Source organism: Passer montanus, unplaced genomic scaffold (assembly GCF_014805655.1).
Source record: "Passer montanus isolate IOZ18808 unplaced genomic scaffold, ASM1480565v1 scaffold28, whole genome shotgun sequence".
NCBI lineage: Eukaryota > Metazoa > Chordata > Aves > Passeriformes > Passeridae > Passer > Passer montanus.
Window position 1 is genome coordinate 3,265,584 of NW_024367483.1, and position 14,358 is coordinate 3,279,941.

General features: G+C 48.2%; 1 protein-coding gene across 6 annotated transcripts in view; it reads left to right on the forward strand.

Moving 5' to 3' along the window:
• The window catches only part of BCL9 (BCL9 transcription coactivator), a 56,679-nt gene extending 43,296 nt beyond the window's left edge, over positions 1 to 13,383 (forward strand). For 3 of the 6 annotated variants that reach the window (XM_039713194.1, XM_039713192.1, XM_039713193.1), the window contains exons 3-9: positions 1,746 to 2,051; positions 3,597 to 3,913; positions 4,823 to 5,012; positions 5,483 to 5,582; positions 6,000 to 8,229; positions 9,871 to 10,131; positions 11,190 to 12,458. In XM_039713194.1, coding sequence (XP_039569128.1) covers positions 1,999 to 2,051; positions 3,597 to 3,913; positions 4,823 to 5,012; positions 5,483 to 5,582; positions 6,000 to 8,229; positions 9,871 to 10,131; positions 11,190 to 12,307 — 4,269 coding nt within the window. In that variant the 5' untranslated portion in view covers positions 1,746 to 1,998 and the 3' untranslated portion in view covers positions 12,308 to 12,458. Of the gene's footprint in view, positions 1 to 1,745; positions 2,052 to 3,596; positions 3,914 to 4,822; positions 5,013 to 5,482; positions 5,583 to 5,999; positions 8,230 to 9,870; positions 10,132 to 11,189 lie in introns of all 6 variants that reach the window. The other 3 variants (XM_039713191.1, XM_039713196.1, XM_039713195.1) reach the window with 3 other exon arrangements.
• The last annotated feature ends 975 nt before the right edge of the window (positions 13,384 to 14,358 follow it).

Consider the following 14,358-nt stretch of genomic DNA (forward strand, 5'->3'; position numbering starts at 1 on the left):
TTGATAGTGTTACAGTTTTATTTAACAAAACGGACATAGGAGCCGAATTTGCATGCAAAGATGATACAATTTAGATACGTGTGAAGAGATTCTCTCTCCTCTGTAATGTATCTGAATAGAACCAGCTGTAATTGCAACATGATAGTAGGAACAATAGGGATAGAGTAACTCCAACATTGTTCCCAAAATCAGTGGGATAACCAGCTAATAGCCCCAAAGAGGCATGTGAGTCCTCTGGAGTGTGTGGCTCAGACTGGAGTTCATCTGATTATGCCTGATAAGAGGCCTTTAAAATGACACATTTGCTGCAGAGACATTCCCTACATTAATAGGTTTGTGCAGCACAGTGGAGGTGAGAATGGGCAGTAGGATTACTTCTCTGGCTCATTAAGGAGATGTGTGGTAGAGAGGAGAATTTTGTAGGTGATGCAGAACTTCACACAACTACTGCAGTGTGGATCATATTAAAGTAGAGCAGCACAAAGTCACTAAGATGTGTAACAGCACAACCTCTCAACTGTACAAATTTGGGGAACTGAAAAACCATAGTGCTCAATACTACAAGTTGCTGATAACTCTGCTTGGCCAGAGGTGATCACAGAGTGCCCATGTCTTTTAATCCTCTGGTGTCATCAGCACATAAGCCAATTTTTTGTTTTGAAATGTAGTTTTAACAGTAGTTTCTTCAAAAAATTCAAGACACTTACATCCTAATAAGATTTATTTTGTTTCATTTGGTATATATAGGAAGAAATTACTTCTTTGGTGCTGAGAAGGAATATTGGGAATATTTACATTTGAATAATATTTAACTAGCAATGCTTAATACATTAACAATAAATCTTGGTTAGCTTCTAAATTAAGTGGATTTGCATCTGAGTAGGTGAGATGAACAGGAGAGATTTTGTTGAAACATAAACAAGACAGAAATTTGTTCCAAAATAATTTAGCCCAAAGCACGTAAACAGTAATGTTCAATAGTTTCCACCTACAGAAACAGCTTTATGTGCCTTACTGCCTGCGTCATGCATATTGTTTCTTAGAAAGAAGCTGAAAAAGCAGCTGCTTTTTTTGTGCTTCTTTTTTTTAAGCCTGAATAATGTGTAGTGTGTTGCTGAGCAAATTTAGCTGGGTACTACTCCAGTGCTTTTTTGACCTTTTTAATAGATATGATGAGTGACTAACCCCCTCATGTTTTCAGAGTAATCACACGGAGCAGTAACTTACAGGTGGTCAGGAAGGCATTTTATTTTATTTTTCTCCCTTTGTGTAGCCCTTAGCACACATCATTGAACATGTGTCTAGGTATATTGGACCAAAGAGACAAAAGATTTAAGCAGAGTTTATGTTCTTAAGAAATATCAGATTACAGCCATTCACAGGGGAATTTTGGATAGCTAAGTCATGTTGGGGATTTGTACTTTTGGCTTCCTACTGACTTGCTGTGAGGTGTCTTTAAATTGAGCATGGATGCAGAATCCAAGTGCTCAGATACAAGGTGCTTCCCTGTTTTGTTGATTCCAGAATGATTTGCTTTGGACAAAGGGAAGATGGCCTCATTGCCTGTAAACTGAATGGCCAGCCAGGGCTGCCTCTGGTCTAAAATACACACCTGTCTGAAAGCTCTTCTTCTCTGTCTTCTTGGGAATGGGGGAAAAATTGCCACAAATGGCTTCGCACCAGACACATCTGCTTGGGAAGTTCCTCATTGGTTTTCTGTTCTCTCCTTGTGGGGTGGTTTGCAGTGTGCCCTGGAGATGCGAGACTTCCCCTGGGCAGCAGGAGGCACGCATCTAGAGAATGCTGGAGCTGCAGGAGGGAAGTGCCCAGTGCAAAAGCAGCGAGGAGCAAAGAGAAAAAAGGCAAGCAAGCAGCCAGCACTGAGAGAAGCGGGCGGCAGAAAGTGCTTCGACGCTGCCTCTGGCAGCACGCTCCCAGAGGAACTTGACGAGAGCCCATCTGCGTGTGTGTGAGACTGTGAGCTCAGGATTTCTGTCAATGCATTCCAGTAACCCCAAAGTGAGGAACTCCCCGTCAGGCAACACACAGAGGTAAGGAGAAGAGCCTGCAGGCAGCTGCTGTGGGCTGGTGCACCATGCCATCCCTGCTCTGCTACTGGATTAGCCCAAGGACTGCGGCAGTGTGGCTTCCTGGTCCCTCTGTGCTCACATCAGCCTGCTGAGTACCTGAGCAGTGCTGCACAGTGCTGGTAGTCTCCATGTTTGCAAAGCTTAGGATGAGCTGAAAGCTGTAAACCCATGAGGCTTGGATTCTCTGTTCCTTGTGCTCTCCTCCCTTGCACCAGGTGCCTGGATAGGCTGTAGCAGAGTAAACCTGCTCTTTCTATCTCAGGTTTTTTTCCCTTCCTCCTCTTCTAATTATTTATTTCCTGAGAGGTAGTTGGGCATCAGAAGGTCTGTCTGTACTTTCACACAAAACGCTTTCTCCATATTATTGGCTTGAACAGCCTGGAGAACTGATCAGCTGAGTCCTGAGATCCTCTGTGTCACTCACCTGCCAGTGCAGCAGGGCAGCATTTCTTCTCCACTAATTTGGAAAGAGAAAAATAAGAAAGCAAAGCAGTGTCCAGGGACTTAGGATGGTTCTGATTGATAGCATTCTTGATTTTGAGTATTTACTCCTGGAGGTCATCTGGAGCTTAACAGTATTTCAGAGGGAATGCTTCTGAGTCAGATGTCTGTCCAAAGGAAGGCACAGCTTGTGTGAGTCCCACAGTGAGGATGCTGCCTTTTGGAAGTGATAGTGATGATGGTAAAAGACAATGCAGAAGATCCAATAGCAGTGGAGTAAGTGGAGGATGAGGAGGGAAGGAGTGCCTAATACCTGTAGAACCCAGAGGAGCAAAATATTTTTTGGATGAAATTTGTTGGATGGAAGAGAAACGAAAGACTCTGAGTCTCCTTTGGCAAATTGAGGAGGATTCATCTGCCCCATTTTGCAGGAGTGTGCTTGGAGATGGTATCCTTCTCTTTCCTTATTCAGGGGCAGGTTGTAGCTGGTTTAATTGTTTTCACGGTCAGAGGTTTGTGTTTCTCTGGCAGCTCGCCCCAGTGGATGACGAATGCTGCAGTAATGCTGGGTTTTCCTTGTGCTCCCTGTAGAACTGGAAAGGGAGGGGTGGGGGGGGGTCTGCTGATCAGAGCTGCAGTGTAGTTGGGGTCCAGGAGAATGGTGAGGGGAACTTTATTGTGCCTTGTTTGTTTACTCTGAGCTGGTCTTGGTGTGAGGCGCTTCTCTGTGCACATAGAAACCGTTGTCTTTATTGACAGAAGCGCCAGAGGTGGGTCCTCATGTGACAGCAGTTTCTGGGATATGGCAGGTCTGTGGTTTGCCCTGGTGCCTTCTTGAGCAATGAGATCCCATCTTGGATAATAACCCTTTCAGGGCATGTTCAAAAAAGCACCTGCATGACTCTAAGCTTGCAGGCATTTTTTATTTGTCAGCAATTGTCTTAGCTTGTAAAGGTGACAGTGGTTGTTTCTGCTTCACTCTAATCTGTTCCTACAGGGCTGAATGAATCAATGGTGTGATTTGTCACTTTTTCCTTTTCTTTCTGTTTTTTTCTCTCTCCCCAGTAGCCCCAAATCAAAGCAGGAGGTGATGGTCCGTCCCCCTACAGTGATGTCCCCGTCTGGCAACCCTCAGCTGGATTCCAAATTTTCCAACCAAGGCAAACAAGGGGGCTCCACCAGCCAATCCCAGCCCTCTCCTTGTGACCCCAAAAGTGGAGGTCACACCCCCAAAGTGCTCCCAGGCCCGGGTGGGAGTATGGGGCTGAAGAATGGGGCTGGAAATGGTGCCAAGGGGAAGGGGAAGAGAGAGAGGAGCATTTCAGCAGACTCCTTTGAACAGAGGGAAGCTGGGACTCCTAATGATGACCCGGAAATCAAAGGTATGTTTGCTAGGGTTCATGTGCAAGTGTAGACAATCAGTCTGAATCCTCTGTGAGATGGAGAATTGCTCTGCAGGTATTAGTGAAACATTTGTTTGTTTGGGGTTCTGTAAGTTCCAGCCAATGAAGTCTAAAGGTCTTGAAAGCAGGCGAAGAGGAGAGGCTGTCATAGCTGGCATTGGTAAATGTCTTGTTCACGCTCGGTTAGAGCCCAGACCTGACTCTGGTGGGAAAGTTCCTTTGTAACTCTTAAACTCCCCCAGAGGATTTAAAAGTACAAATGCAACCTGTTGGTCTCCTTCTGGCCTTTGGCCTTTCAGGAACTGTTCTGTTGCAACTGGGGTTTTAACAATATGCAGGTCTGTTTTGTCAACACAGATACATAACCCGTAGCACCCTGACTGGTAACACAAGCCAGAGAGTTGGGATTTCTGTGTTCTGTTCCTGGCTCCAACATTGCTTCTGTGAGGCAATGCAAAACGAGACCACATGTTCAGTTGTCCATCTTTGTTGTCCATTTGCTAGGTCAACTAGCTAAGGTGGCTGAGCAAAAGAAAAAGTAAAGTTTTGCAGGAGTGTTTTCATAAGGCAGACATATTTATTTTTGTTCATACATAAAAGTGTAGTTTTCTGCTTTTTTATGTGGTCATTAGAGAATTCAAAGAGATCAGTTGTGGGAACTGCCACTTTCCTTGGAAAGGGACACAAGAGGACCTTTCTCCCAGTGTTGCTTGAAGGACACCAAGGCTTTAGAGGAAAGATGTGTGGTCTAATAGAAGAATTGCCTTCAGTGGTTCTTGAGGAAGAAGCAGGAAGTTTCAGAGGAGAAAAAGCTCTGATCAGTTTCCAGAATTGATTTCCAAAGAGATCCCAAGATAGTGATTCCATTCCCCCTTTGTCCCTTTCCAGACTGCAATTCTGCTGATCATGTGAAGTCCCAGGAGTCTCAGCACACACCACACTCCATGACTCCTTCAAATGCTTCAGCCCCAAGGTCTTCCACACCTTCCCATGGTCTGACTGCCACTTTGGAGCCAGCAAGTGGGCAGAAGACTCCATCCAAAGTGGTTTACGTCTTTTCTACTGAGATGGCCAACAAGTAAGTAGGTAGCTGCTTGAATGTCTTCTGGGAGCAGGAATTACGTTTGTGCTCATCTTTTAAGAGATTATCAAGGGCACTTTCTGCATCAAGTAGCAGAAAGTCATTGCTTGTTTTGGGGATGCTGAAGAGGTTGGAGTGGACCATATCCCTACCTTCTTTGCTCTGAGAAGTAATTGTTTAATTCTCTGAGGTATGGGTATATATATATTTTTTGTAAATGCTGGTGGATATTGTTTTGCAATCCATGGAAGGAATAGCAGCCAGGATGGCTTAAACTGAGACATGACCCCTGAATGCTGATGAGTTTGTAGATGTAAGCATTTTTCTTTTGCTATTCATCTAGAATGAAATATGTGTGACTAAATCTTTCTCCCTTTTGCCAGCTGAAAGACAGAAAGGAGGCCAGTTAAGAAAAATTGATTCTTAGCTTCAACTGCATATGTGCATCTGCCTGTCTGTCTTTGCAGGGCTGCAGAAGCTGTGCTGAAGGGACAGGTGGAAACCATCGTGTCCTTTCATATCCAGAACATCTCAAACAGCAAGGCGGAACGAAACACTGTACCCTTGGTAGGGAATACCTGCATGGGGGTGAGAAGGGGAAATTGTAAATGTGCCTGTGTGTGGTTCACAGAGGTGGATGATTATTTACACTCTGAGATAAGTTTTAGGAAGACAGACAGCTGTTGTTCAGACCATCTGCAAATAAATGTCTTGGGTCATCTAAAGAAGAGTTAGAGTCTTGCAATATATGGGTAGTGTATTTTCAACCTGTAGGTCATGTAGAGCTAGCACAGACAAAAGGGGTCCCTGCAGTAATGCCTTGAGCAAAGTAGGTTTCTGCATTGCCAAGAGGCTGCTGTGTAATTGCTGCATGAAGGCAAATTTTGGGCTGGTGGGATTGAGATTGGGTGTAGTGTTTGCACTGCTGCTTATGTGACAAGGCTGTAAGAAGGGCAAGTGACTGAACGTGGCTTTCTCTTGCAGAATCCTCAGATCACCGCACTTCGGACTGAACCCAAGCCCTTGCCACAGCCCCAGCCCCCTGCTGCCCAGGACCAGAACCCTCCCCAGAACGCCAAAATGCAGCCGACTCCACCCGTGTCAGCGCCAGTATCCAAACCCACTGGCCCCCCATGTCCCATAGATCAGGACAGTCCCAGTGTGGAAAGCAAAGTGATGTCCGTGGGCAGCCCTGCCAACTCTACCCCATTACAGACAGAAGGATTTGGGCAGAGTTCAACCCCCAATAATCGAGCAGTTAGCCCAGTTTCCCAAGGTAGCAATAGCTCTGCTGCGGACCCCAAAGGTCCTCCTCAGCAGGGGTCTGGTGGGGACCCATCCAGTTTGGGTGAGAATCCCGATGGACTGTCACAGGAGCAGCTGGAGCACCGAGAGCGCTCGTTGCAGACCCTGAGAGACATCCAGCGAATGCTCTTCCCTGATGAGAAGGAGTTTGCGGGAGGGCAAAGTGGGGGGCCACCCCCAAATGCCGGGGTGATGGATGGTCCCCAAAAGAAACCTGAAGGGCCGATACAGGCTATGATGGCTCAATCCCAAAGTTTAGGCAAAGGGTCGGGGTCTCGGACAGATGGAGGGGCTCCATTTGGCCCTCAAGGACACAGGGACATGCCTTTTTCCCCAGATGAAATGGGGCCACCACCAATGAACTCCCAGTCAGGAGCCATAGGCCCAGACCACCTGGACCATATGACTCCTGAGCAGGTGGCTTGGCTCAAGCTGCAGCAGGAGTTTTATGAGGAGAAGAGAAGGAAGCAAGAGCAGGTGGTTGTGCAGCAGTGTTCCCTGCAGGACATGATGGTCCACCAGCACGGGCCTCGTGGGGTGGTCCGAGGTCCTCCCCCTCCCTACCAGATGACCCCTGGTGAGGGCTGGGGACCTGGGGGTCCAGAGCCCTTCCCTGAAGGCATGAACATGTCACACTCTCTGCCCCCCAGGGGCATGGCCCCTCATCCCAACGTGCCCGGGAGCCAGATGCGCCTGCCTGGTTTTGCAGGAATGATGAACCCTGACATGGAAGGCCCCAATGTCCCGAATCCCGCCTCACGGCCTGGGCTTTCAGGAGTTAGTTGGCCAGATGATGTGCCAAAAATCCCAGATGGGCGAAACTTCCCTCCTGGTCAGGGTGTCTTCAGTGGCCCTGGCCGAGGGGAGCGGTTCCCCAATCCGCAGGGCCTGCCTGAAGAGCTCTATCAGCAGCAGCTGGCTGAGAAACAGATGGGCCTCCCTCCTGGTCTGAACATGGAAGGCATCAGGCCCGGCATGGAGATCAACAGAATGATGCCCTCCCAGAGACACATGGAGCCTGGGAACAACCCCATCTTCCCTCGCATGCCGGTAGAAGGACCGATGAGCCCGTCTAGGGGGGACTTCCCCAAAGGAATACTCCCACAAATGGCTTCTAGCAGGGAGCTGGAGTTTGGGATGGGCCCTGGCAGCATGAAGGGGGACATGGGCATGAATGTCAGCATGGGCTCCAACCCACCCCTGGTCCCTCAGAAGCTGAGGGAGGCAGGAGTTGGGCCGGAAGAGATGATGAAGCTGCGCCCCGGTGTCTCGGAGATGCTCTCCTCTCAGCAGAAAATGGTGCCGCTGCCGTTCGGGGAGCACCCGCAGCAGGAGTATGGCATGGGTCCCAGGCCTTTCCTTCCCATGTCTCAGGGCCCAGGAGTCGGTCTGCGGAATCTCAGAGAACAGATCGGGCCTGACCAAAGGACTAACAACCGGCTCAGCCACATGCCGCCACTACCTCTCAATCCCACCAGTAACCCAAACAGCCTCAACACTGCTCCCCCTGCACAGCGCAGCCTCGGCCGCAAGCCCTTGGATATCTCTGCAGCTGGTCAGGTGCATTCGCCAGGAATCAACCCCCTGAAGTCCCCCACGATGCGCCAGGTCCAGTCTCCCATGATGGGGTCTCCCTCGGGGAACCTCAAGTCCCCTCAGACGCCCTCCCAGCTGGCAGGAATGCTCGCGGGCCCCACTGCCGCAGCTGCTGCTGCCTCCATTAAATCCCCCCCTGTCTTGGGGTCTGCTGCTGCTTCTCCTGTCCACCTCAAGTCTCCGTCTCTCCCCGCACCTTCTCCTGGATGGACTTCATCTCCAAAGCCTCCTTTGCAGAGCCCTGGGATTCCCCCGAACCACAAGGCGCCTCTAACCATGTCTTCTCCAGCCATGCTGGGGAACGTGGAGTCGGGTGAGTGCTGTCTCCACTTGCCAAATTCGGTGCTTTGGTTCACGTTGGGTCATCCGAGATGTGCAGCAAAGTGGAGGAGGAGGGCTCCTGCAGCAGGGCAATAGCTGGATGGCGCTTTCCCTATTTGAGGGGCGTGGAGGGTGAGGGCTTCTCCTCCTCCTGTTGTATTTGTGGGTTTACACCCTGCCTCCCACGTGTGGAGCTGAGAGCTGGTCACTCTGAGGATGTAAAAGCAAAAGGATGGGCTTGGGAGGTGTGAAAAGATATGGAGGATTGATGGGAGAAATCTCTCCTTGGAAGTGTCTTTTGCTGTTCTTCCATAGCTCGTAGTCATTGTAGCTCAATGGAGAAGATCCTGTTGATGTTATTAAATCACTTTGGTATAAAAGGTTCCTACAAAGACATGCTGAGCAGTTAACCAGCCGTGTATCTAGGCATGGGTCAGGAATGGCTGGTCCTCTCTAGGTTTACATCGCAGACAGGAAGTTGTGGTTCAGTTGTTCAGGCTTCAGGCATTTTGGAGTGATCTAACCACCACTGTACATAGCATTTGGTTGCATGCTGGGCCGTGCTGTGCCTGGGACCTTGGCGTTCCGGTGCTGGCACATCTCTGCCCTCACCTTTTCAAAGCTCACCCACCCTTCAGTCCAGGCTTCCACAGCCCTGGGCGGCCTTCCCGCCGGGAAATTCTCCTGGCTGGGAAAGTGGAGCCCTTTGCCCACGTTGCCCTCTAGTGCTGCCGCGGGTAACAGCGGGGACCAGGACCGGGGTGTGCCTGTGGGGTCGGCAGCACGGGAGGGCACCCAAGTGCTTCAGTCTGTGCCTTACTTAGTGCTTAATGGATGCTTTGACGTGCAGCTCTTCCAAACCATCGATCTTTTGGCAGTGCAGTTTTTTTATATTCCTTGTTCTCATTTCCTCTTTTGGTTGGGAGGGGCTGAGGAACGTGCAGTGAATTTTCAATGAGAGTACAGCTTCAGTTTAGCATCTGCACATTGGTCTGGGTGGCATAAAATTCATCAGTGAAGAACAAAGGAGATTGGAAGTATAGTTAAGTTGCTTCTAATTTTGTGAGAGCAAAGGATGACATTAAGCTAATAGGTGTAGAGAATGCTTCTTTACTGGAATAAGCAGCTAATATCTCTATATGAAACAAGAAATGCAATGTAAACAGGGAGTTTTACTTGTAGCTCCTGATGTAGCTTGTCAGAAATGTGCTCGCATGTCTCAGCATAGTATCTGCTACAGCTTTCCTTGTGCTGCCTGTGTCTTTTTTGATTTTAGATTTTGATAGTTATGGCTAGCTCTGGTACCTAAGTCTGTCTTCAGTGTATGGAAATTAAATAGTAAGATTTTTAGACTAAACTGGTAATTCTTCATGTGGATTTGTAGAGGCTCAGGATAGTTCTAGTTAGAAGTGTTATACAGTAGGATAACAGATATTAATTAACTTGACTAATAGGCTTATTTTTCTGGTTACCTTTCATAGTCATTGACTGCATTAGTCATGTAAAGTCTTGCAATAGGAAAGATTTCTAGTATTTGAGTTTTCTAGGGGAAAAGAGTTTGATTTAGGGAAAACAGTAAGAAGGAGAAAAATTTAAATTCATTCTCTCTTTTTCCTTTCTTTTTTTTCCTAAGGTGGTCCACCTCCTTCCACAGTCAGCCAGTCTGCTCCTGCGACTCTCCCTGGAAATCTTCCCTCTAGCAGTCCTTACACAATGCCTCCAGAGCCAACCCTCTCCCAGAATCCCCTCTCCATTATGATGTCCAGGATGTCCAAATTTGCCATGCCCAGCTCTACACCGCTCTATCATGATGCCATCAAAACTGTGGCCAGCTCGGATGACGACTCCCCTCCAGCACGCTCCCCAAACCTGCCACCTATGAACAGCGTACCAGGTAAGAAAATCCAAGGAACATAAGCACGAGGTGTCAGGATGATTCTATGGAAACCTCATCAGATGAAGACAGTGAGATGGGAAAAACCTGAGGAATATGTAGCCATGGGTTGGTTTTGAGGAAGCAGCTGCAATTCTCTGAAATGTAGAGGTGGGAATTCTCCTTGCAACCTTTTTTTTCTGTTCAGAAAGTTCTTCAGAAGGTGTCTAACATGGAAAACACTTGCGTGTGGGAGAGATTGCCCCTCAGGCAGACTGGGAGTATTTGTGTGAGTGAAGGCTGCTCATGGTATTAAGGGTTGGATCTACAATGTGTTATGCAGAGGAAACTTATCTCCTGTCTTAAGGCACTGCCATAGAAGCTTCACTGTTTTTGGGGGGTTTGTTTGGGGTTTTTTTGGCACTGAAAAAAAGAATGAAAAAAAGAAACGTAGGCTGTAGCACCTCCACCCTATTGAATTAATAGTTGAAAAATTGGATGAGTGGATGTTTCAAGAGAGTGGCAATTGGTAATGAATTCTTGATGAGTTTACCTGTAGCTTTGCAGTGTGTTTCACACAGTAATGGCTGAATATGTCTGGGGAAAGCTGGCTAATTGAATAAGTTCATGATGGTAACTCATTAACCTCATTGATCACTGCCTCTTAGTCTTATGAGGGTTATCTGATTTATCACTGCTGAGTTTTGAAAGGAGTTTCGGTCACTTCCCAGTGGACTAGTGTCCATATGCTGATAATCTGTCACAGACATGTTTGCTACTGCCTGTGTCATCCAGACTGCCAGGGAGGTAGTAAAAGTACGGTTTGGATTGAAATCCTACTTACGGAGCAGGCTTTTGTCACTGTTTGATAGGGCAGTGAGAAGCTTAGGGAGGTGGCTGTTTGAGTGGCATCAAATTTCTGGTTAAAATAACACTTTTCAAAGCCACTACTGATGGTTTTTTACTAGCATTGTTTTTTTGTGTGTGTGCAGACTTGGTAACCTTGCAGAAAGCTCTCCGACAGCTTTATTGATTATTACTGGTTGTTGTCTAAATGTGATTCCTTGTTTCTTCCCTAGGAATGGGCATTAATTCTCAGAATCCTCGAATTTCAGGTCCAAACCCAGTGGGTCCAATGCCAACCCTTAGCCCAATGGGAATGACCCAGCCTCTTTCCCATAACAACCAGATGCCCTCTCCAAATGCTATGGGACCCAATATACCTCCTCACGGGGTCCCCGTGGGACCTGGCCTGATGTCACACAACCCAATGATGGGGCATGGTTCCCAGGAGTCTCCAATGGTACCTCAAGGACGCCTGGGCTTCCCGCAGGGGTTCCCTCCCGTACAGTCCCCTCCACAGCAGGTGCCATTTCCACACAACGGGCCCAGCGGTGGACAAGGCAACTTCCCAGCGGGAATGGGCTTCCACGGAGAAGGACCTCTGGGGCGTCCTACCAACCTGCCCCAAAGTTCGACAGATCCAGCACTTTGCAAGACTGGAGGCCCTGGCGGTCCAGACTCCTTCACTGTTCTTGGAAACAACATGCCTTCGGTTTTCACTGATCCAGAGCTGCAGGAGGTGATCCGTCCCGGAGCCACGGGAATACCCGAGTTTGACCTGTCCAGGATTATCCCATCGGAGAAGCCCAGCCAGACACTACAGTATTTCCCTCGTGGGGAGGTGCCAGGCCGCAAGCAGCCGCAGGGTCCCGGGCCTGGCTTCTCCCACATGCAGGGGATGATAGGAGAGCAGACCCCGAGGATGGGACTAACATTGCCCGGCATGGGGGGCCCCGGGCCGGTGGGAACGCCGGATATCCCTCTTGGCACGGCTCCGTCCATGCCCGGTCACAACCCGATGAGGCCGCCGGCCTTCCTGCAGCAGGGCATGATGGGGCCGCACCACCGCATGATGTCACCAGCACAGCCCGCCATGCCCGGCCAGCCCGCGCTCATGAGCAACCCCGTGGCCGCCGTGGGCATGATCCCGGGCAAGGACCGAGCCCCCGCCGGGCTGTACAGCCACCCGGGCCCCGTGGGGTCACCCGGGATGATGATGTCAATGCAGGGCATGATGGGACCCCAACAAAACATCATGATTCCCCCCCAGATGAGGCCCCGAGGTATGGCTGCTGATGTTGGCATGGGAGGATTTAGCCAAGGCCCTGGAAACCCAGGGAACATGATGTTTTAAGCTGCTACCATAAGACTGGATGTTCTGATCCTTGTCAAGATGAGATTCCAAGTCCTGAGGGCTTTTTTGGGAGCTTCAGGAGTACAGTTTGGCCATGCAATAGGTGAAAAGAGACCAGAGGATGCTTTGGGAAATCTCGAATGTATGGAATTACCTGAAAAAAAAAAATATTCATTTTAACAGGTTGTTTTTTTTTTAAGATTTATTTTTTAAAAATTATTTTTGTGGACTTGGGTATCCCGTGACGGCACCTGCTTTGAGAATCTGTAGCTGTATTTTGAGAATTGCCATTTGTCACAAGTTGCACCATTCTCTGTATGTTTACGTCCTTCGGACTGGCTTCTCCCAGGACTCTCGGTTATTTTTGGGGTTTTTTGTGTACTGTACTATATTGTAAAAGGGATTTTAGCAGAGACTTTAGTCTTTGGGGTGAGAGGAGAATGGGATTCTAGGCTGTTTACTTTAGGTGGAGAATCCATCTTCAGAACTTCGGACTATTTTCCTTCAACTCCAATGTATAGAAAAACCAAACTACGACCTCAGAGTAGAGTATTAATGAAAAGCACAAAAAGGAACTTAAGTTCAGTGAGGGGAATCTTTTAAAAGAAATAAATAATAAGTTAAGGACATATTTTTCAAATTATGGCGTGCTGTCCAGCACCTTCTGTCTCTCCCTCCCACTCTTTATTAAATAGGCTTCTCTCTCTCTCCGTCCCCTTCTGTCTCCTCCTATGGCAGCTGCAATACATTGTGTTATTTTGGGGAGTAAATCTAGGAGAGCCTCTCCTCACGTGGGGACTCTTCCCACTTTTAGGAAGGGGCTGGACTTGGACACTGTTACATCCTACAGTAGTCTCTCTCACTGTTTCCTATTCTCCTTTTCTTAGAAACCCCAAGTGATTTTATTAATGTGGGAGTGGAACAGACACTAAAAGTTATCCAGGATTTTTTTTTGTGGTTATTTTTTTTTCCTCCCCAGCGTAAAACGTTCTGTGTAACCTCCATTAAATTTGGTACAAAACCACTCGCCAGGGCTGTGGTGTCAGAAAAATAAAATATATTGTTTCTTACAAAAATGAACCGTCTCCTTTATCCAGTCCAGTTGTTTCTGTGTAGATCAAACAGCTGGCCAGATGACTGTTTGCTCTTCCTTGTGATCACAGCCAGCCTAGAGGCCAGGTGGGCTAAACTTTGACAGCTCCTAAAAGTCTGGTCAATAGGCAGCTGTGTGCTCCTTTTGAGGCAGTTCTGTTAACTGAGCTGAGCTTGTTTTCCCTTGGAGTGAGGTCTTATTTCAGAACACCCCAGGAACTATACTTAGAGACTTCCTCAATTTGTTGAGGGTCAAGGAACAGATGAAACTTGTCTCCATCACTTCCTCCTGGAGAGTGTTTGCAGCACTGCAAGGTGCATGGGTTTGAGCTCCCCCTGAGCAGCAGTGTCAGTTGCCAAGGCACTGGGATTGTGTCCCTCCCCGGGGACTCTGGATTGGGTCAGGTCTCTGACTGCCAGCACTGAGAGCCTGAGATGGTGGGGAAGGGTGAGCTTTAATAACAAAGGTGAGATAGAAATTGTCAGTGAGCAGATTTTTATCAAGACAGCCCTGCTGAGTAAATTGTTGCTTTGCCACAGTTCTCATCGATTGCTTCCTAATCCCCTGTCTTTTCAAACTTGCCTTTTGAGAGGATTTCAGCAAGGAGGTTTTATGGTCCTGCCTATGAGGAGTGAAAGGCTGGATGACAAAACATGGATTGGGAGTTGAGCCCTGCTCCTGGAGAATATCAGCATGAGCCAGATATGGATCTGTAGGCCGGGGTGTGGGCTCTGTGGCTGGCTGTTCTGTGGTCCCCCAGCACTGTATATGGAGTGGGTAATCTGTTCTTCCTTCCACTTAAAATTGTTTTTAATCCTGAACTGAGCTTGTTTTCCCTTGGAGTGAGGTCTTATTTCAGAACACCCCAGGAACTATACTTAGAGACTTCCTCAATTTGTTGAGGGTCAAGGAACAGATGAAACTTGTCTCCATCACTTCCTCCTGGAGAGTGTTTGCA